Source organism: Bubalus kerabau, chromosome 14, assembly GCF_029407905.1.
Source record: "Bubalus kerabau isolate K-KA32 ecotype Philippines breed swamp buffalo chromosome 14, PCC_UOA_SB_1v2, whole genome shotgun sequence".
In the NCBI taxonomy this organism is placed as follows: Eukaryota; Metazoa; Chordata; class Mammalia; order Artiodactyla; family Bovidae; genus Bubalus; species Bubalus kerabau.
The window spans coordinates 57216194-57240695 of record NC_073637.1 but is presented as its reverse complement, the minus strand read 5'-3'; the positions used below and the strand labels follow the sequence as shown (position 1 = coordinate 57240695).

The 24502-nt window shown below is 38.6% G+C and overlaps 1 protein-coding gene across 1 annotated transcript in view; it reads left to right on the top strand.

Moving 5' to 3' along the window:
* PKHD1L1 (PKHD1 like 1) overlaps positions 1 to 24502 on the top strand; it is a 178619-nt gene that overhangs the window by 75797 nt on the left and 78320 nt on the right. The window contains exons 32-46 of the mRNA XM_055546412.1: positions 1421 to 1616; positions 1733 to 1875; positions 2384 to 2488; positions 3193 to 3381; positions 4146 to 4316; positions 4860 to 5086; positions 5990 to 6974; positions 10058 to 10306; positions 10987 to 11136; positions 13067 to 13241; positions 14518 to 14674; positions 15070 to 15226; positions 16443 to 16522; positions 17013 to 17142; positions 18535 to 18664. Coding sequence (XP_055402387.1) covers positions 1421 to 1616; positions 1733 to 1875; positions 2384 to 2488; positions 3193 to 3381; positions 4146 to 4316; positions 4860 to 5086; positions 5990 to 6974; positions 10058 to 10306; positions 10987 to 11136; positions 13067 to 13241; positions 14518 to 14674; positions 15070 to 15226; positions 16443 to 16522; positions 17013 to 17142; positions 18535 to 18664 — 3244 coding nt within the window. The remainder of the gene's footprint in view (positions 1 to 1420; positions 1617 to 1732; positions 1876 to 2383; positions 2489 to 3192; positions 3382 to 4145; positions 4317 to 4859; positions 5087 to 5989; positions 6975 to 10057; positions 10307 to 10986; positions 11137 to 13066; positions 13242 to 14517; positions 14675 to 15069; positions 15227 to 16442; positions 16523 to 17012; positions 17143 to 18534; positions 18665 to 24502) is intronic.

The following is a 24502-nucleotide window of genomic DNA, read 5'->3' as shown; positions in this document are numbered from 1 at the left end:
AGGCTTTTGAAGCAGTTTCTCTTGCAGTTATGTTTCTTGAAGCAAAACCTGTCACAGGTTTTCTTTTTTAACCATGAACTGGTCTGTTCATTATATCACTTAGAGCATATGCAGTAAGAAAAATTTAAATTAAAAAAAATTATTTGCCATCTTCTTTTCCCTGTTAAACAATTGAACATGAATTTTATCTCCCTCTTGCAGCTATCAATTCTTTCACTGATTTTCTTTTACTTCTGAAAGTGTTCAGATCAGTTCAGTTCAGTCATTCAGTCATGTCTGACTCTTTGCGACCCCACGAATCACAGCACGCCAGGCCTCCCTGTCCATCACCAACTCCCGGAGTTCACTCAAACTCATGTCCATCCACCCATCTCATCCTCTGTAGTCTCCTTCTCTTCCTGCCCCCAATCCCTCCCAGCATCAGAGTCTTTTCCAATGAGTCAACTCTTCGCATGAGGTGGCCAAAGTATTGGAGTTTCAGCTTTAGCATCAGTCCTTCCAATAAACACCCAGGACTGATCTCCTTTAGAATGGACTGGTTGCATCTCCTTGCAGTCCAAGGGACTCTCAAGAGTCTTCTCCAACACCACAGTTCAAAAGCATCAATTCTTTGGCGCTCAGCTTTCTTCACAGTCCAACTCTCACATCCATACATGACCACTGGAAAAACCATAGCCTTGACTAGACGAACCTTTGTTGGCAAAGTAATGTCTCTGCTTTTGAATATGCTATCTAGGTTGGTCATAACTTTCCTTCCAAGGAGTAAGCATCTTTTAATTTCATGGCTGCAGTCACCATCTGCAGTGATTTTGGAGCCCCCAAAATAAAGTCTGACACTGTTTCTACTGTTTCCCCATCTATTTCCCATGAAGTGATGGGACCAGATGCCATGATCTTAGTTTTCTGAATGTTGAGCTTTAAGCCAACTTTTTCACTCTCCACTTTCACTTTCATCAAGAGGCTTTTTAGTTCCTCTTCACTTCCTGCCATAAGGGTGGTGTCAATCAGCATATCTGAGGTTATTGACGTTTCTCCCGGCAATCTTGTTTCCAGCTTGTGCTTCTTCCAGTCCAGCGTTTCTCATGATGTACTCTGCATATAAGTTAAATAAGCAGGGTGACAATATACAGCCTTGACGTACTCCTTTTCCTATTTGGAACCAGTCCATTGTTCCATGTCCAGTTCTAACTGTTGCTTCCTGACCTGCATATAGGTTTCTCAAGAGGCAGGTCAGGTGGTGTGGTATTCCCATCTCTTGAAGAATTTTCCACAGTTTATTGTGATCCACACAGTCAAAGTGTTAGGATGTCCTAAATCCAATGAAAGATAAGAGATGAGTTGGTTTACTTAATATTCAAATTTTGCGCTAAATAATACATGGGCTCTTTTTGTAAAATTTTCTTTCCTTTTAAAATAATAGGAGAAGTTAATTTAATGATTAAGGGTTATAACTTTGGAAATGAACTGACACAAAACATGGAGGTCTACGTTGGAGGGAAATCCTGCCAGGTCCTTCACCGGAACTTCACAGATATTAGATGCCTTTTGCCCAAGTTGTCTCCTGGAAAACATGATATCTGTGTCGAAGTCAGAAACTGGGGTTTTGCATCAACAAGGTATGGTAATTAGATATTCAATTATTTTCTCTTAAATGAATCATGTCCTAAGTAGAGTTAAGCAACATGACCCCATGTAAGGCTCCTTGAAATAGCCGTTAATTTTTCTTTTGCAGAGACAAGTTAAGTGCTTCTATACAGTATATTTTGGAAGTGACCAACATGTTTCCACAGAAAGGCTCCTTATATGGTGGAACTGAAATCACTATAATGGGTTTTGGATTCAGCACGATCCCAACTGAGAACACTGTGCTTTTAGGTAATAATTTCATCCTCACAGGAGGGCTGTTATCATATTTCTCATCTTAAAGGATGCGCTCTGGGTGCTGAGTTACTACACAAATACTCTCAGTCATGGAAGCTTCATATTTTCTATTAATGTATAAAAGGTTAAGTGTATTTGGTTAGCTGGTATAAAAGAAACTAACTGTTTTTGATTTTGATAGTTTGTTATTGTTGTTCAGTCACTCAGTTGTGTCCGACTCTTTGCAACCCCATGGATTGCAGCACTCCAGGCTTCACTGTCCCTCATCATCTCCAATAAATAGTCTGAATATTTAATGTGTATCAAACACTTTAAATGAGAGGTCTCTGTTCTAAAAGTAATCAGTACTCAAACATAATTACTATCAGAAAAAAGTACCAAAGATCCTACTGTGTAATTGGAGCTTTTTAGGGCTTTGACTGTCTATTACTTATGCTTCGTCTCTGTATTTCTCAAAAACTATTTGAGAAAATGTATTTTCCCCCATCTTTATTCTTTCTAGGGTCCTTCCCTTGCAATGTGACATCATCATCACAAACTGTCATAAAATGTGTTCTACATTCAACAGGGAATGTATTTAGGATTACCAACAATGGGGAAGATTCAGGTATAAGATGGCCTTTATATGTTGTAAATAATGGAGGCATGTTACCTTGGAATTAGATTTTTACTTATAATACTTCGGAGTATTCAGAGCATAAGTATTGTTATTTCTTTGTATAATTTGTTTATAGTTTGTGTAGAATTTATCCATTTGACATAGGGGGCCACATGTAGTATGAATCAGTGGTAGACTTGAGTCTAAGAAGGCTAGGTTTAAAATTTCCAAGTTCAGGAATTGCCATTTGGTTTTATTGCCATTCAGAACCTTCTGAATTACTATAGTTTGTTTCCCATTGTGGGTTTCTAAATAAATATCCAAATTGAAATTATGTAGAATTTTGCATGCCTCAGTGCCTGAGAAAATTTTTGAGTTTAAAGAATTGATCATAGCTTTAAAAAATAGCCCCATGTGATATTTCTGAACAATTTTATTTATTGACTCTTATTTTTTTGCAAATGGTCTCTTAGTCATCAGTTTTGAAGTTGTGTGATTTATCTTTTCCTTAGCTTCACATTATCTCACTTTCCATTATTTCTGTTTATTTTTATTATGTGTTTGAGTTAGACACATAAAAATTTTATAATGTTAACTGAAATTTTTTTCACTAGTGGCTATATAAAAAGGCAATATTTTAAAAGATAGTTATTAAGAATTTTTCCTACTTTTTCTTTTTTCTTTAAAAAAAAATATGATTTAATTGCTCCTAGTACATGGATTAGGTTATGCCTGGTCACCATCAGTCTTAAATGTGTCTGTGGGAGACACAGTGACATGGCTTTGGCAAGCACATCCATATCTCAGGGGAATAGGATACAGCGTTTTCTCTGTCTCCAGTCCTGGAAGTGTAACTTATGATGGCAAAGGATTTACCAATGGAAGAGAAAAATCTGCATCAGGTATGTTTCCACTTTGCTGCATTTTGCATCATGTTTCTTTTTCCCAAATATAATAAAAAGAAATTTGTTTAGATTTAAAATACTTTTGCATAAATAATATATACAAATACAGGATATGGTTTAGTTGACATTTTATTGTTATCACAAAATACTTCAAATTTATAAAATATTCTTAATGAATGCCTGCAAGGCATTTTGTACATCAGAGTTGAGTTTTGATATCAGATATATCTCTTTTCATTCTGAAATAATCAACCAGAAAAATATATTGAAACAAGCAAAATACAAAGATTGACTGAAGTATGTGTTTTAATGATACCAACCTGGTAGCAAGTAATGAATTTCTGTTGATTGAAATCAGCTCTAAAATCAGTCTTCCAGGACAACTTAGTGTACAATGTGCCTTTTAGACTGCCCATTTTGTTCTTCATGTGTAGCAGCTTGAACTTCTTATTCATGAACTATTTTTCATTGCCTGTTGAGTTTTTCTCTAGGGGTCAGTAAGTTATGCCAGATATCACATGTTTTTTCTAGAAAAATTAATGCTGGATCTTGCCTTCATGGAATAGAATTTCATTATACAGGACAGCTCTTTTATAGCCATTTTACGGTCTTTTGATAGTCATTTCCTTACTACTTCTGTTGAAATATCATATGCTTGAAAACCTGTCATCTGTATGTGAGTTTGAAGGATCATTTCAAATTTATTTTCAAAGATGCATTAATTGCTTGTATTTATTATGTACAATCTCATTTTATGGCAGGTTCATTTTCTTACCAGTTTACTTCACCTGGAATCCGTTATTACAGCAGCGGGTATGTTGATGAGGCGCGCTCCATTTTTCTCCAAGGAGTCATTAATGTTTTCCCAGCTGAAACCAGTCACATTCCCCTGCACCTGTTTGTGGGGGGCACTGAAGCCACATATGCTCAGGGTAAGAAGGTTAAAGGTGGAAACCCTGTCACTTCAGTTAAAGATGGAAACCCAGGGTGTATGCAGTCTTTCTGAAGTAGGAGCCAGATGACTAGCTCTGTCTCTTACTAGCCGCATGACCTTGAATGTGTCGGGACTGCTCTGAGGCTAGCATTTATTCTATAAAATGAGGATCATGTTAATACTGTCCTGCCAGTCTACAGAATCCTCATGTGCCTCAAATGAGATGTAATGTGAAAAAGTTCTGATACTCTGTGAGTGTCTGAAAATATATTAAAATGTGAGATAATGTTGTTATTTTATTTTCCCCATAGGATTTGGCCTTAGAGAAATTGAAAAATTAATCTTATATTCACTCTTAACCATATCATCTTTGTCCAGATCTTTTAACTTTGCAGTGCCTGGGGCTCCTCTTGTCGTTTGGAAAAATAAAAGGATTTACCAGACTATAAACCACCATCATCAAAATAGAGTAATATAGCCTGAAAACAGTTCTTGTTTTAGAATTTTATCCATGACTTACAAGCAGTTCTTTTGTTTAAAGGCAGACCCGTGAGTTTGCACTTGGGAAGCTCTATGGCAGGCTGCCAAGCAAGAGAACCCCTGTGTGCCCTGAACAGTACCAGGGTTGAAAATTCAGAGAGATTGCTCTTTGAGCTTTCAAGTTGTCTTTCCCCATCTATAAGCCACATTAGTCCATCCGTCGGAACATTAAATGAATTGATAACAATTACTGGACGTGGCTTCAGTAATCTCACATGTGCTAATAAGGTAAGACTATAAAGATCTTCTTTTTACTTCTGTATATGCATACAAGGAAGATGTTTCATCCATAACCTCATAGTTTAATTTATAGCAGCTCAATTGTGATATAATTCATATACCATACAATGCATTTATTTAATGTGCAAAATTCAGAAGCTTTTAGTATATTCACAGAGTTGTGTATCCATTACTGTGGTCAATTTTAGAATATTTTCATTACTCCAAAAAGGAACCCCATGACCCTTAGATATTATCCACAACCCCTCCATACCTCTAGCCCTCCCTAGATAACCATGAATCCTTCTGTCTCTGTGGATTTGCCTCTTGTGAATATTCTTATAAATAGAATCATAGACTATGTGGTCATTTGTGACTAGCTGTATTCACTAAGCATAGCGTTTTCAAGGTTCATCCACGATGTACCATGTAGCAGTATTTCATTTCTTTTTCGGCTGAATAATATTTCATTGCATAAGGTATACAGTTTATTTATCCACCCATTTGCTCATGGATATTTGGGTTCTTTTCACCTTTTTTGGCTATTATCAATAATGTAGCTACGAATGTTTGTGTATGATCATAGTTTAGGTTTTTAAAAAATATTTATTTATTTATTTGGCTGCTCTGAGTCTTAGTTGTGGCATGTGGGATCTAGTTTCCCAACCAGGGATCGAACCCAGGCCCCCTGCACTGGGAGCCTGGAGTTCCAGCCACTGGACCACCAGGGAAGTCCTCATAGTTTAGTGTTAAGGTCAATCCAAAATATACCTTAATCAGTCTCCCAAATTAATTTTATGAATAAAAAGTTTTCACATGATCAATTTTTCAAATTTAGTCATTGTGAATGCAAAATTTAAGTTCATGCTAGAGTAATGTATTGACTTGTTCATCTGTTCACTTTACTTTCAGGTTAAAATTGGTAGCTATCCCTGTGTTGTAGAAGAAAGTAGTAACAATTCCATTGTGTGTCGTGTTGACCCTCAAAACTCAATGGATGTTGGCATCAGGGAAATTGTCTCAGTAACTGTCTACAACCTGGGCACTGCCATCAACACACTGTCCAGTGAATTTGATAGGCGGTTTGTACTTTTGCCAAACATCGACATGATATCACCAAATGCAGGGTCAACTACAGGAATGACCAAAGTGACCATAAAAGGCTCCGGATTTGCAGTTTCTTCTGCTGGTGCACAAGTCCTGATGGGTCATTTTCCATGTAAAGTTCTGTCAGTGAATTATACAGCCATTGAATGTGAAACATCTCCTGCACCCCAACAGCTTGTGAAAGTAAATCTCCTAATCCACGGGGTGCCTGCTCAGTGTCAGGGGAACTGCAGCTTTTCCTACTCAGAAAGTATCACTGTGTTTGTAACAAGAATCTTCCCAAACTCTCTCCAAGGATCTGAAAAAGTTCTTATTGAAGGGGAAGGTTTTGGCACTGTCTTGGAGGACATTTCTGTTTTCATTGGAAACCAACAGTTCAGAGCAATCGATGTGAATGAAAAGAACATCACTGTTCTCATGACTCCCCTTCCAGCTGGACTTTATTCTCTTAGTGTGGTGGTGGGAACAAAAGGCTTGGCTCTGGGAAACCTAACTGTCAGCAGCCCCGCAGTAGCATCTGTCACCCCGACTTCCGGAAGCACTGGGGGTGGAACTACCCTGATGGTCACAGGAAATGGCTTCTCTCCAGGCAACACCACAGTCACTGTTGGGGATGAGCCTTGTCAAATTCTTTCTGTCAATTCCAGTGACATCCACTGCCATACCCCGGCAGGGACAGCTGGAAGGGTCAGTGTGAAGATCTCTGTGAATGCAGTCGCTTACCCGCCTCTGTCATTTATGTATGCCTTGGAAGATACTCCACTTCTCAAAGGAATTGTCCCAAGTACAGGTACTCCAAGACCTGCCTTTTGGGTGTCTTGATATAATATGATCAGTAATATTTGTTAGCATAGAATTGAAATAATGTTTACAAATTATTATTAGGATTGTTTTTAGACAATACCTCTTAATCAATATGTGGGATTTGAGTTCTGTATAGTCTCTGTTTTGTGATTATTTTTTGTATATTCTTGGGCTTCCGTGGTGGCTCAGATGGTAAAGAATCTGCCTGGAATGTGGGAGACCTGGGTTCGATCCCCAGGTCTGGAAGATCCCCTGGAGGAGGGCATGGCAACCCACTCCAGTATTTTTGCCTGGAGAATCCCCATGGATAGAGGAACCTATGGGGTCACAAAGAATCATACACAGCTGAGCAACTAAGCACAGCACATAGTGTCTATTTTGTGATTATTTTTGTACATTCTTGAGATCATAATTGTAGTGAAATTCCCACTTCTATTTTAAAACAAAATCTCCATGAACTTGAACTAATTTTGAAATGAGGAAGAAATAGCTGGATATCGATGGATAAAATTGGTCATTAGTTTGTGTCATTGGTGTTGATACGGCACAGAAAATACCTGTTAAAATTCATAAGTAGTCGTTCTTTTGTTTCCATGAAACTTCAGTTGATTATTAACACAACAAAATTCTTCTTAAGGGAGTAATTGGCCCATTCAGATGGAAAAAATATTATAAAACAATATTTACTTAATTATTTGGTGTGAGTTGTTTTTCTAAGCTAAGAATCAATGGAGTGACTTCTTGATCCTTTGTCACTGTGCTGTGCTGTTTCTGATCATCTTCAAGCTGTTGGAATGCTTATGATCCATGTAATGAATTCTGGAGAGGCAGCTATAGTCTCGTGGCTGAGAACATGGCCTAGATACCTGGGTTCACATCTTCTCTGTTCTACTTTTCAGTGGCAAAACTTTGGATACATTTCTTAAAATATCAGATTCCTTATACATGCAGATACCTTTCTCATAAGGTTATAGAAGTTCATTCATATAATGCAACTTAGAAGTTCCTTTAATAAAGAACTTATTAAATGTTGGCCTTTTAAAAAAAGTTTTTGTTAGTTTACAGTGTCATGGGTAAGATATATTCTCTGCTTTCAAGAAGCTTGCTATTGAAATTTTTTGTTAGACATTAAGTTTTCTCATTTAGAATTTTAAAAAGTAAATATTAGCAATAACAATGGCATCAGTTCAGTTCAGTCGCTCAGTCATGTCTGACTACTTTGCAACCCCATGAATCACAGGATGCCAGGCCTCCCTGTCCATCTCCCCCATATATTTGTAATCATTGGAAATGAAGAACTAGATATTGACATATGCTCCTTATTTCCATGAACCATTTCTGTCTCATCTCACTTTGAATGTATTTTTGAAAGCAGCATATCTGAAGATAGAAGAGACTTGTAGACAAGTGAGAACTGAGCTATTTTGTTTACTGAAGAGACACAAGGTATAGATCGTTCTTAGAATAATGCTTCCATTTGAAAAGTGCAAATACTAGACAAGATTAAAACTTTAAGACCTTAAAACATTTTAAAATCTTATATCCTAAAACTATTCTCAACATGAAAGATCTCATTAATATCTATGGTCTTTAAAATGACAACTTACATTTCAGTGATGCTTACTATGGTCAATTATATGGTTATTTTTACTATCACTAGTTGAATTAAAAACCAACTACTACTTGCTGATTCTGCATTTGTAACAGGTTATGTTGATTAATATCTATTCACTTATTGTATCGGTATATAAGTATGTGTTTGGATGACCTGCGAAAAATTCCATGTGTGTAATGCCCTCAATGCTTTTTGTCAAAAGAAGGAAGGAAGGAAACAGAACGATTGAAATACTTTATTCCAGTTTCATTTTTTCAAGGCATTAACATCAACATTCATCTATGTCTTTAATTCCTTATTTCTGTGTTGATTATCGTACACCTAATTATTTATATATCATGATTTGTTTATCAAGTCATGTATATTGAAAATATCTGAGTGGAGAAAAAATAGTTCATTCCTCAGAAAGGTTGCAAATATCAAGAAAGTACCAAAAGTTTTACAAAATAAGTTTCATCCGTGAAATATACTCTAACCCACCACCCACTGCTTAGGCATTCATTTCATCTTTCAGGCATTCGTCCTTCCTTCCTAACTCTAGATCTTGTCTATTTTATTCTCTCTTTTCCATTAACCTGAATTACGAGTAACTTATAACTTCCATCTGTAGAATGGACAGATGCACTGGAAAATAATAAACATTGTTATAAATATCTTACAGTTAAGATACCAAAAACTGCAATGAGATTATAGCCAAAATGTGTATGACATGTATTGTTTATATTAACAATTAGTTTTTTTTTATTTTATTTTATTTTTAAATTTTACAAAATTGTATTAGTTTTGTCAAATATCAAAATGAATCTGCCACAGGTATACATGTGTTCCCCATCCTGAACCCTCCTCCCTCCTCCCTCCCCATACCATCCCTCTGGGTCGTCCCAGTGCACTAGCCCCAAGCATCCAGTATCGTGCATCGAACCTGGACTGGCAACTCGTTTCATACATGATATTTTACATGTTTCAATGCCATTCTCCCAAATCTTCCCACCCTCTCCCTCTCCCACAGAGTCCATAAGACTATTCTATACATCAGTGTCTCTTTTGCTGTCTCGTACACAGGGTTATTGTTACCATCTTTCTAAATTCCATATATATGCGTTAGTATACTGTATTGGTGTTTTTCTTTCTGGCTTAGTTCACTCTGTATAATAGGCTCCAGTTTCATCCACCTCATTAGAACTGATTCAAATGTATTCTTTTTAATGGCTGAGTAATACTCCATTGTGTATATGTACCATAGCTTTCTTATCCATTCATCTGCTGATGGACATCTAGGTTGCTTCCATGTCCTGGCTATTATAAACAGTGCTGCGATGAACAGTTAGTTTTAAAATACTAGATATAATTTTGTTTATGTAGGTGAATAGGTATATCTTTAAATGCATATCTAAGTATTAGAGTTTAGGTATGTATATGTATAGGATAGATAATGGACTGCCTTTCTTTTTAAGGTCCTCCTGAAACTGAAATTCGGATCACTGGATCTAATTTTGGTACTGACATCTTGGAAATTTCGGTGATGATAAGTGACACGCAGTGTAATGTGACCATGGTCAATGATACTGTATTGCAGTGCATTGTTGGAGATCATGCTGGTGGCACTTTTCCTGTCACGATGCATCATAAAACAAAAGGCTTTGCCATGTCTGCAGTTGTATTTAAGTACCCACTTACTATTGACAGTATTCATCCAAGCCAAGGTAAGCATAAATGTGCCAGAGCCTAGAAATATTTTACATTGTTTCAGTAAACACTTATTTAGAAAGAAACATATTCTTCCAACCCTGCTAAAATATATAGTTCCTGTAGCACATTAAAATATTTTTGTTTATGCACCAAGAAGCATGCAAAGGTATCCATAGTTTCAAAATATTTGTTTAATGCTTATATTTCTCTTCATGCTGTAGAATATATTTAAGTTTTAATACTATTGAAAATATGTAGATTGTATGTGGAAATGTTTAAAAAAATGTTTAAATATCACTGACATATAATTATGTCTACATAAATAAATATCTTTTTCTGTTTGAAAATTATTTTAGTGGTTAAAAACCTTAAGAAATTATAATCAATGTGCTTTTAACTAAAATAGTAATTTTACATTTGCGTTTTGACTACTCAAATTCTTTGTGACATTTCTATTAAATAAAATTTAAATTCCTAGAAGTAGTTTAAATAAATGACTAAATGTGACATTTACTCAGTGAGGGGTTTAAAACACTACAATCAAAAGAGATTCTGCTGCAATAATATAAAAATTTTCAGTTCTAAGAATCTTTTCATTTAATGAAATTAGCTTCCATTTCAGGTATTAAATATATGTACAGATGAGGTTTTCTTTTCATTAACTTTGTCTTTCCTTCTTACATGCCTTCACTAGGGAGCTTCGGTGGTGGTCAAACCATGACCTTGACAGGCACTGGGTTTAATCCACAAAATTCAGTTGTGTTAGTGTGTGGCTCAAAATGTGCAGTGGACAAACTGAACTCTAATCGCACAACATTATTATGTGACATTCCACCAGGTAATGGTAAGTAGTCCCCTGGAGGAGAGCATGGCAACGCACTCCAGTATTCTTGCCTGGAGAATCCTATGGACAGAGGAGCCTGGCAGGTTACAGTCCATAGAGTCGCACAGAGTCAGACATGACTGAGCTTAGCATGCACGAACAGTCAGAAAAAGAATGGCAGTCTTTGAGAACTGTTTCATTTTATAGAGATCAGTCTGAGATTCTTTTTTCTCAAGGTTTAGTGTTCATTAGGGCAACTGAATTAACTTTATGGATTTCCTGATTTTCAGCAGTTTCTTCAGAATTTTGTTTTCTACCCTTGTGTATTTTCCAAGATTCATGATATCTGAGTTAAACTGAATTGTTTGTAACAAACTTCAGTTTTTTGGTTTATTACATAAGGAGCATACCAAATGGAAAACAAGTTTTTAGTACCTATTGGAGTATTAGCTTTCCTTAAAGTTAGGATACTGTATATGGTACAGTATACCATATATATAGTATATATGTATATATATATTATAATGGTTATTAAGGAAGTGAATTCTGATAATTCATTGCCAAGATGCCAACCCAGGCTGTGTTTCTGAGCAAGTTATTCAACCTCTCCGTGCCTTGGTTCCCTCCTCTGTAAAAGGAAAATAATTAGCCTACTTATTGTGAGGCTTGATAAGCCAATGTGTGTAAAGTGGATAAAATGATATCCAAAACATGATCCGTGGCTTGCTATTATTATTACTCTTATTTATATTTTAAATTTTTATTATTTATTTACTTTTGGCTGCACTGGGCCTTTGTTGCTTTTTGCACAGGCATTCGCTAGTTGGGACCAGCAGGGGCTGCTCTTCCTTGCGACGTGCAGGCTTCTCATTGCGGTGGTTTCTCTTGCTGTGAGCACAGGCTGTAGGAGCACACGGGCTCAGTAGTTGTGGTCCATGGGTTTAGTTTTCCTGCAGTGCGTGGAATCTTCCCAGACCAGGGCCCCAACCCATGTCTCCTGCATTGACAAGTGGATTATTAACCAGTGGACCACCAGGGAAGTCCACTCTTACTTATTTTTATTTAATGGTTAAAAGCCCGCCCTTTAAGGAGCCCCTGAATTCATTCTACCATTGTCATCTCAGCTAAGTGACTCAACTCCTTTCTGCTTCAATTTGTCCAGCTATTGAAAGGAGATAATATTAACCCTAATTCGATGGGTTATTGTGGAGTTTAAATATCGGATATCTTAAGTACACAATAAACTCTAATTATCTAGCAAAATTTAAGAAGAACCAAAGAGAATAATATAGATGAATAAGGGATATGGTTTATATATAAACATTTTTTTAAAGCATTAACAAAATTTGATGAAGCTTTTCTAAACATTTTTGCTTCTTCTGATTTCTTAAAGAATATTTAGGAAAATGTAACATTTTGTGACTGGGCTTGTTTATCATTTTAACATCAGAGTTGGTATTCTGATTTTTTTTTTTTTTTTTTTAATGCAGCAATGCTATCAAGACCTGTCAAGATTTGTTTGCCTTAACACGAGCTCTGCTTCTTTTTTCAACATTTTTGGATTGCATTTCTGTAGTTTTTCTGTCTCTCACCTTGCTTTTAACTGCCACTCCTTGCCATTGTCAGCGCACCTGCTGTGAGTGGTTCTTTGTTCCTTCCTCTCTAATTTGCAGTGTTGAATCCTCTAGGACTGGAAAACTGAACAGGCAGGTTTGTAGAATCATCTATAGTAAGAGGCTCTGAGGAAGAACCTAAGGGTTTTCCCTCTGGTGATAATGTGCATTTATTTTGTGAGGTTTTTGACTATTGCTAGACATTCTTATTAACTCACGTATAGCCAGTGAAAGTGACTTTGGGTAAGGAAGGTGTTATTGAAAATATTTGGGGGTTTTGGACATGAGTAAGGGCCTGATGGCAGAACTGAACTCAGTTTGATGTCCTCCTATCACAGGGAGGGGACCCGAGCAAGCCTGTGAAGTGAGTGTGGTCAACGGGAAGGATTCCTCTCAGTCCACGGCTCCTTTTACATACAACATGTCAATGACGCCGTTCATCACCAAAATAGCTCCCAAGAGAGGCAGTACAGCAGGGGGCACCAGACTTACAGTCTTGGGATCAGGCTTCAGGTACTGTCTTCACATTACACATACAGGAGTGCGTCTTTCCAGACTCAAGCCATTACACATGCTTTCTCATGTGCCAGGACAGTGTTTAAATATAGTCAAATAATGTGTACCCGGAGAAGGAAAGGGCAACCCACTGCAGTATTCTTCCCTGAAATCCCATGGACAGAGGAGCCTGGAGGACACAGTCCATGGAGTTGCAAAATAGTCAGACACGATTTCGTGACTAAACAACAACAACAACAATGTGTAGCTGGGTTTCCCAGGTGGCGCAGCAGTAAATAACCCACCTGCCACTGCAGGAGCTGCAAGAGACATGGGTTTGATCCCTGGGTTGGAATGAGGAGGAAATGGAAATTCCAGCCTGGCGGGCTACGGTCCATGGGGTTGCAAAGAGTCAGACACGACTGAGCAACTGAGCACTTACAATGTGTGCCCATCCGCTGAAAAGCCACACTACTGTTTACTGACTGCATACTCTGTATCACAAACCTTTCTACTCTATAGAATCTTCCTGGCTTACCTTCTTAGATATTTTTAAACCCCATTTTATGGTTAGAAAACTAAAATTAAAGAAGATACTGATTTTCCCCATATCCTAGTAACATCACAAGTATAAATCACTTTCCTGTTATGCTTTCCGCCAAATCTCATTTCCAACCATCATCTGCTTCATTGGTCGAATGAAACGTCTCTTAAACCACCAGATCCATTTCATTGTAACTATTTAGATCCCTTCTTCCTAAACATGTTCATTATTTTGGCTCAAGCTTATGTACTGCACTACCATCATCCTTCAAGTAGTTAGGCTGACTTCAAAACCCCAGATCATTTAAATCATAGCAGGCAAAGCTAATTCCTCACATACTTATAACTACATTGGACTTGGATTTTTACACAGTGGTTAAATCCCAAAGTCTATGAATATGGCAAAAATGTCAGCTAGACAAAATGATCACAGAAAGTCTCTTATTGAAGTGCCATTTTGGAGAAGAATGTAGAATCTCTCAGTAATTTGAACCCAAGCATTTTTCCTCCAGTGCTGCAGAACTTGCTAGTTTATATAGTTTTATTTACCAACCTCTTAATCTCTTTGTTTACTTTTTTCTCAACAAATATTTTAAAGTTTTACTGCTCAAAAAAGTGTCAGTCTGCACTTTGATAGCTCATGGGGTAAGATCATTATTTTTACAATAATACAAATAATAGGGTTTGTCAGTGTGACCTAGAAATTTGAGAAAAACATCAATGTTTTGTTTTCCTCCTTTTTACTTTACAGTGAAAATGTAGAGGATGTTCTCGTTACCGTAGCTGAAGCCACGTGTGATGTTGAGTATTCCAACAAGACCTGTGTCATCTGCATGACAAATGCCCACTCTCCTTCAGGGTGGGCTCCAGTCCACGTCAGCATCAGAAGCACCGGCCTGGCCAAACGGGTAACAGTGCTGTCGCATAGAGTAGTCTCAGCAGTAGAAAAACTAGCCTTATGGGAAGTGAAGTCACTAGTAATGGACTTTTTACTTTGTTAATTTCTCCAAAAAATAACTAAGGTGTGACTATAAAAAATTTAAAGTAGGTTTTTTTTTTTACTTATTACTAAAATGTTTATAATTTCAGACTTCTGATTATTCTGGTTTGCAGGTAATTGGTAATAGATTTTTTTAAGTTTTTTATTATTGTGAAATGAAATCAACTGGCAGCTCTAATGTATTTAAAGTAGGTTATACTTTATTGTTAATTAAGATGTTCGTTGTCAGATTTCTTCATTTTGAGAAATTAAATGATGAAATCTCTGAATTAAATTTTTAAAGTCTCTTGTGTTCTGTTACAGGCTAATGCTGACTTCCTGTACGTGGACACTTGGTCCTCCAACTCCTCATGGGGAGGAAAATCTCCCCCAGAGGAAGGCTCCCTAGTTGTTATTACAAAAGGACAGACAATTTTGCTGGATCAAAATACCCCTATCCTGAAAATGTTGCTTATTCAAGGTAAATTTCTGAAAATCTGTTTCTAAGACTCTGCCTATGAAATGGTTCTGTGAGGTTAATTTAATCAGGATTCATGATTATGAACATCCACAGTTGTATCATGTTTCAAATTCAGAGTGTAGTGCTAAATTTATTAAATTGAGTGTTATTATCCATTTGTGGTTATAAAATTATGTATTGTGTTGCCACCAGAATGTTTTTAATAAAATAGAATAGAAAATATCAGAGTGTACCATATTCATATGGGTAAGCGTGTTTTTTTAAAGTTAAATATTTCTTAAACTTTTGTTTCAATAACTGTGTGTGTTTGTGTGTGTATATGTGTAAGTGAATCCACATGGAGTGAATTAAACCGTAAAATAGTATTTCCTATTTAGAAAAACTAGTATAGTGGGTCCTGGGGATTGTAAAAACCACGGAGATGTGTTAAAGTCTATACTAAATGACCCCTCTTGCTCCTCTTGGATGTCAGATTGTGGTTTAACCTTTGCCTGTGAACCTGCTTTCAACTGTTACCCAAAGTTCTCTCTGCTTCTTAATATTCTATTTTTAATACAGAAAATTAAATAACCAGAACTGGTACCACTGTGTATAAAAGAGAGAATAATTGGCAAGAATAAAACACTTGGAGCTTTAATATATAAAGCTTTGCCATAATGGTCTTAGCTAATCAAAGACCTTTGCTTTTTGTTTTTGTTTCAAATCCTGGTGTAATAGCAGTGTTTCACCTCTTTGAAGTTAATAATTATTGAACATTTGAACAAGTGAAGTTTTACTGTCCACAAATCTACATCAGTCTCTTAAAAAAATGTATCCCAGCACATTCTTTAATTATGCTAATCATAGGCTATAGCTATTGCTGGTGCAAATGAGTGGATAAAAGTTCAATGCTAATGTTGACATTACAATACTTTCTATAAAAAGTATTTTTCTTTTCTTTCAATTTTTTGTTCTTAATTTAAATTTGAGGTCCTGTGTTTGTAGACCTAGAAACTGTAGCTGCACCATTTAGTAGCATTTAAAATAACAAATGATCAAGGGAAAATAATCTGGCTTGGGGTTTGATTTTACTTCATATTGCCAAAGAACTGAAGTGAAGTGACATGCATAGTGATAGCAGATATGAATAAAAAATCAAATTTTTAATGTATAATTTAATAAATAGCTTTAATATGAATTTTCCTTGTAATATATTTCAAAATTGTATGGTTTTTAGGTGGAACTCTAATATTTCATGAAGCTGACATTGAACTCCAGGCAGAAAATATTCTAATTACAGATGGAGGCATTCTGCAGGTATATGAGATAACTTATTGATAACCTCTCTCCATTTCTTTTTAAAATATCATGTGTGAAGTGGACACTTAATTATGCTATACTCTCACCAATTTACTTTTTTGTAGATCTCAGTTCTTAGCATAAAGTCTTTTTTTCTGGATTGTAAAAGTTTCCCAGAATATTTTTGTGCTTTTAATGTGAAGATAAAGCATACTTGCAGAGAGCAGAAATTTAAATAGTGCAAAAAAAAAATTACCTCTGAGCTATATGTGGCCAAAGTCAATCAGTATCCTTTCCAAAGGTCTGGCACAATGTATTTGACTGACTAGAAAATGTAAGGTTTATCTTATGGAGGAAAATGTAAGGTTTATCTTTCTCTCTCCATATTGAGAATGGAGTAATCCATTCTCAAAAGAGGGGACAGAAGGAAGGAATTTGTTTTGGGGTGATTACAATCGTAGCTAATGAGTTTCAGCTTTTTGAGTGATGCTCGTGAAATCCCTTGCAGATTGGGACAGAAGCAGCCCCATTTCAACACAGGGCGGTCATTACCTTGCACGGGCACCTGAGGTCTCCTGAACTCCCAGTATATGGCGCCAAAACGCTGGCTGTGAGGGAAGGAATCCTGGATCTGCATGGTATGGCTCAGGGAATTGGTCCAGGAGAGACTAGCCAAGAAGCCGGAGATAATCCTCCTGATAACTCTCTAAATGCAGCCTCGCCAAGCTTCTCCTGTCTTTATGGACTCTCTCTTTACCTCCCTTTATCTCTTCCCTCCTTCACACAGGCCAGGTCAGCCCCTAAAGACCACCAAGACGCACAACCAAGGTCACTCCTGGAAAGCCCTTCCGTCACATTGTTTGCCTAATTTAGCACTTGAGACTGTCCATATTGATTGTTTTCTTTACTCATCCTATCTGAATAGAAAAGCATTAAGTCTGGAAGCAAAAATTGTCACGTCTTCCATTTGTATTTTAAAATGGGCTCTTTCTAACATACAACTATAAATTTATAGTTGCATTTTTCTGTAACTATATTCTGAAAAATTATCAGCAAAGAAAAATTATTGTAATCCTGTTTGTGGTGTCAGGGTAGCATTGTTTAAAGGAAGTATGGTGTGAACCTTTTTATATGAAGTCTTCTCTATTGTAATGTGCGTGTGTGCTACGTCACTTCAGTCATGTCTGACTCTGTGTGACCCTATAGACTGTAGCCCACTGGGCTCCTCTGTCCATGGGATTCTCCAGGCAAGAATACTGGAGTGGGTTGCCATGCCTTCTTCCAGGGGATCTTCCCAACCCAGGAATTGAACCCACATCTCTTATGTCTTCTGCATTGGCAGGTGGGTTCTTTACCACTAGTGCCACCTGGGAAGCCCTCTCTATTGTAATAATCTACTTCTTTTGTAAATTTATAATATATAAACATGATATCTGATTATGCTCATATATGTCCTGCGTTGGGCTAAATATATACACTAATGGAATTTTCAGAAATTTACACATTTCATTTGTCTCCAGATTATCAATTTAAGCAACTCCTATTAACAAAGACAAAGGTAATAGGCCTCTGCCCATGTTATCAATGTATGCCTCTGGCCATTTTATCAAGAGTATTATACCATTCTGGAGAAGGATGAGAACCCACTCCAGTGTTCTTACCTGGGAAATCCCATGGACAGAGGAGCCTGGTGGGCTACAGTCCATGGGGTCGCAGAGAGTTGGACATAACTAAGGGACTGAACAGCAAAATGATGCCATTGATACTGAGTTTATATGAAATATATCATTGCAGAAGGACTTTTACAAAATGTGTAGACCCATACATGTTATTACAAATGTGACTGTTACTTTTATAAAGAAAGCACTCTAAATGGTTTTTTTTTTTTTTTTGAGAAAGGTATAAGATGGTAAGTTAAAATGAATCTTCTCAAAAGTTATTCAACCCAGGAGATTAAAATGCATAAAACTCTTAGTATTCCAGAAGACATACCTGAGGAAACTCTCAGTTGGTTTGTATGTTGGCTCCAGGTCTGCCTGTTCCTGTGATCTGGACTCGTTTGGCTCATACTGCAAAGGCAGGGGAACGGACTTTGATTTTACAAGAAGCAGTAACATGGAAACCAGGAGATAAGATTGTAATTGCAAGCACAGGACACAGGTATGATATCTTCTGGATCTGATAATTTTGATTTAGAATAGAAATGTGTAACTGTGTAAAAAAGGTAAGATTCAGGAGGTCCACAGCCATTTAATTTACATTTGAAACCTCAAGTAAAGAAGCCTGGACAGCCGAATATTTATTTGCCAGATATTAACATTGAGTTGATCCCTAGCGTGAGTTTTTATTGACTGAATTTACCATAAGAAAAAGTATAAATATATACTAATAAAAGATTTTAGTCGTTTTTCATGGTTCAGTTCCCACATAAGATTTCATTTGACAAGAGCATTCTGCTATTAAAAGTTATTTGAAAACCTCTGAGTGATGTCCTACAGAATGCAGTTAAGTCAGAAAGAGAAAAACAAATACCATATATTAATGTATGAATGTGGAATCTAGAAAGATGGTACAGATGATTTCCTTTTGCAGGGCAGGAATAGAGACGTAGACATGGGAAATGGACATGTGGACAGAGTGGGGAAAGGGAGGGTGTAACGAATTGGGAGAGTAGCATTGACATATATACACACCACGTGTGGAATAGATGGGCTATGGGAAGCTGCTGTACAGCACAGGGGGCTCACCTCAGTGCTCTGTGATGACCGAGAGGCATGGATGGGCATTGGGGTGGGAGAGAGAGGCAGGAAGAAGGGGATATGTGTATACTTACGGCTGATTCACATTGTACAGCAGAAATTAACACAACATTGAAAGCAATTATACTCCAATTAAAAAAAAAAAAGAAAACCTCTGAGTGAGAGCTTTAGCTGAGTACATCAATGCATGCAAAAATGTAAATGAGCTTCTTTGTTTGGGGTCACCAACGAGCACAGTTGAAAGCAGCTAGTTAAGTCTTTTTAATCTTACAGTCTTGGCAGTGGTTCCCATGGAGCAAAATTGTTAGTAATGATTGAATGATAGGGATGAAATTATAGTATAAGTAATGATTAACATGACCTTTGGTGTCTGATGTTTTATCATGAAACTGCTTATGACCCTTAATTAATGTTTAATTATATATTTTAGCAAATAAGAAATACAAGGAACAAAACTAATATAGCTACGTCAAGAATACTGGTGGGGAGATAAAGTAAGAGGAGCTTTATTTTTGCTTTATTGTTCAAATTATGTAATAGCAAAATTGGATATAGTTATGTGGATCAGGGAACAAATAGTAATTTATGACAAGAAACAGCTGAGTTGTATTAAGGTCGTGACTCAATTTAGAATTAAAATTCAAGATGGCATTTTGAACTTGTCCCTTTCCAAGTTAAAAATAGACTTGCAGATGTTAGGAAGAGTTAAATATATACTTAGCTTTATAAGCACCCTCTTTTTTTTCCTCTGCCCTTGAGATGATATAATGGCAAAATTAAAAAGCAGCAAAATGACAGAGCTTACTTGTAGAATAGGAAGTCCTCATAGCTTTTCTGGGTGAAAGAAAAGTCAGTTTAGAATTTAGGGGTCGCAAAGAGTCGGACACGACTGAGTGACTGAACAACAAACCAAAGTTTTAATAAACAAGAATTTAGGCATTTCCCACCAAATCTAATTAGTTGTTCACTATTTCATTTGTAAATCCTATTTGAGAGTTTGCAACGCAGGTGGTTAAGATTACTACTTCTAAAGTCAGTCGACCTAGGTCCGACCCCCAGCAATGCTACTTACGAGGCCTAATGCCATATTATTTTGCCTCTCTGTGCTTCACTAAAATTGGAGGGCTGTTAGTATGTATCTCAGAATTATTGTAAGGATTAAATGAGTTAGTATGTGTAAAACAGAGTGGAACTTGGCTCAAAGTTAGTGCTATATAAATGTTGGATATTATTACAAAGTAAGGAAAGGTGCATTTAGGTGCACCTAAGGCAATGAGAACCCACTCCAGTACTCTTGTCTGGAAAATCCCATGGATGGAGGAGCCTGGTAGGCCGCAGTCCATGGGGTCGCTAAGAGTCGGACACGGCTGAGTGACTTTACTTTCACTTTTCACTTTCATGCATTGGAGAAGGAAATGGCAACCCACTCCAGTGTTCTTGCCTGAAGAATCCCAGGGACGGGGGAGCCTGGTGGGCTGCCATCTATAGGGTTGCACAGAGTCGGACACGACTGAAGTGACTTAGCAGTAACATAGTTATGTCCAAACTAGATAGCATATTCAAAAGCAGAGACATTACTTTGCCAACAAAGGTCCGTCTAGTCAAGGCTATGGTTTTTCCTGTGGTCATGTATGGATGTGAGAGTTGGACTGTGAAGAAAGCTGAGAGCTGAAGAATTGAAGCTTTTGAACTGTGGTGTTGGAGAAGACTCTTGAGAGTCCCTTGGACTGCAAGGAGATCCAACCAGTCCATTCTGAAGGAGATCAGCCCTGAATGTTCTTTGGAAGGAATGATGCTAAAGCTGAAACTCCAGTACTTTGGGCACCTCATGCGAAGAGTTGACTCATTGGAAAAGACTCTGATGCTGGGAGGGATTGGGAGCAGGAGGAGAAGGGGACGACAGAGGATGAGATGGCTAGATGGCATCACCGACTTGATGGACGTGAGTCTGAGTGAACTCCGGGAGTTGGTGATGGACAGGGAGGCCTGGAGCGCTGCAATTCATGGGGTTGCAAAGAGTCGGACACGACTGAGCAACTGAACTGAACATATAAAAATCCTTTTGAGAACTTCTTCTCTAAAAATATCATCTCTGTATCATCTGAATCCAAGAGAACTGGGAGATGTTAGTCCAAATCACCTGAGGGATCTTATAATATTATGGATACGCCCTATCTCAAACATCCTTAATCTCCACTTTCCCCTCCCCGCTCCCCCTCTAATTCCTTCCTTGGGTCTTTGGGAATTATGTCTTTCCATCCACTTACCCTTTTGGGAAAAAACCAGCTGTGGTCTCCTGTTTCTTCTAGCTTTTCTGTCTCTCTCCCCACCGCCTCCCTTTCTCTCTCTCAGTTATTCAATCACTTAAATACCATGCCCATTTCTTCCATTTCATTCTCACTCTCCATTTTTTTTCCTTTTAAGCCCTACAATCTAATTTTCATCTTCACAAAAATTTTCCTAGTGACCTTCTGACTATCAGCTGTCTTCACTTTCTGCACATCACCAAGTTCTTTGGGTTCCGCCCTTGAAATGCCTCTTCCACCAGCTTTCCTTACTTTCAGTTGAATTTAGACTCCCAGTCCCTCATGCTGGAATATTCCATCATCTTCTTATTTGGGTTCCATTCCTCTACCTTCTTCCCTCAGGAATTTATTCTGCATTGATTTGTTCAGTCAGTCAAATCTATGATTGAGTTGTGACAGGTACTCAGCATACAGAATGATTCAGCAGTTGCCTTACCTAGAGGAGCAGACAGGTATGGGAGGACAGAGAGGTAAATGGGTGGTAGGTCTGCAGTGTGTAACTGTGAGTGCTCATGAGGCCTCGGGCAGCGCTTATTGGGAATCTAGAAAGGCTGGGAAAGTTGAGACGGGTGCCTTCCAATCTATTTCAGATGCAACGTTGTTATTTGACCTGGTAGTTAAAGGAGGAGAAAGATTTGCAAGGAAGAGAGGAATCAAAAAACAGTGTCAGGAAGATACATTGATAACTCCCTAAAGGCACCTCTGTCAATTGCACCAGTCACATGCTTTAGTAGATAAAACACAAAATCAGCCATAGAAACACTTGTCTCTCTGAAGTTAGGGGCATTTCTGCTTGGTACCCACCTCCCAGTACTTAACTCTATGTCTAGAAAACAGGCTTGTTCTTGTTCAGTGGCTATGTAGTGTCTGACTCTTTGCAACCCTGTGAACTGTAGCCTACCTCTGTTCATAGAATTTCCTCTGTCCATGGAATTTGCAGGCAAGAATATTGGAGTGGGTTGCCATTTCCTCCTAGACACTCAATAAACATTTGTTGGAAGGATTCATACATGAATGTGTATATTATCAATTTGGCCAGTCCTTTTGTTGGAACTTGGAGTGTGTTGAAGGAATGGGTAGAAATAAGACCTCCTGAACTCACCTCAGTCATTTCTTTACCCTGCTCTGAAACCTCCAGTAGTCTCCCTCTGTAAGGGTTTTTCCAACCTCAGCGCTATTGACATTTTGAACAGGTTAATTCTTTGTTTATCACAGGAGTATTGGGAACATCCTCAGCCATTGCCTACTAGTAGCAACACCACCACCGCCACCACCACCACCTATACCAATACCAACACCACCACCAACACCACTCCCACCAACACTACCACCACCAATAACAATACCACCACCACCACCACCATACCACCAACACCAATACCACCTCCACCAACACCAACACCATCAGTACCAATACCACCACCACTATCACCACCACCACCACCACCACCACCACCACCATCACTACCACCACCAACACCACCTCCACCACCACCACCACCACCAATACCAATACCACCACCAACACCAACACCACTACCACCACCACCACCTCCACCAACACCACCACACCAACCAATACCACCAACACCACCACCACCACTACCAATACCACCAACACCACCACCACCACACCACCAACACCAACACCACCTCCACCAACACCACCACCATCAAAGCAATACCACCACCAATACCAACACCACCACCATCACCACCACCACCATCACTACCACCACCAACACCACCACCACCAACACCACCACCACCAATACCAATACCACCATCACCACCAACACCACTACCACCACCACCACCTCCACCAACACCACTACACCAACCAATACCACCAACACCACCTCCACCAACACCACCACCACCACTACCAACACCACCAACACAAACACCACCAATACCACCTCCACCAACACCACCACCATCAGTACCAATACCACCACCATCACCACCACCACCATCACTACCACCACCAACACCACCACCACCAACACCACCACCACCACTACCAACACCACCAACACAAACACCACCAATACCACCTCCACCAACACCACCACCATCAGTACCAATACCACCACCATCACCACCACCACCATCACTACCACCACCAACACCACCTCCACCAACACCACCACACCAACCAATACCACCAACACCACCTCCACCACTACCAACACCACCAACACCAACACCAACACCACCAACAATAACAACATCACCACCACCAATACCAACACCAACACCAATACCACCAACACCACCTCCACCAACACCACCATCATCAATACAATACCACCACCAATACCAACACCACTACTGCCACCACCAATACCAATACCACCACCACCACCACCATCACCACCACCACCATCACTACCATCACCAACACCACCACCACCAGCACCACCACCACCAATACCAATACCACCATCACCACCAACACCACTACCACCACCTCCACCTCCACCAACACCACCACCATCAAAGCAATACCAACACCAATACCAACACCACCTCCACCAACACCACCACACCAACCAATACCACCAACACCACCTCCACCAACACCACCACCACCACTACCAACACCACCAACACCAACACCAACACCACCAACAATAACACCACCACCACCACCAATACCAACACCAACACCAATACCACCAACACCACCTCCACCAACACCACCATCAATACAATACCACCACCAATACCAACACCACTACCACCACCACCAATACCAATACCACCACCACCACCACCAATACCAATAACCACCAACACCACCAACACCACCACCACTACCACCAACACCACCACCATCAATACCAATATCACCACCAACACACCACCACCACCACCACCTCCACCACCACCACCACCACCAATACCAATACCACCAACACCACCTCCAC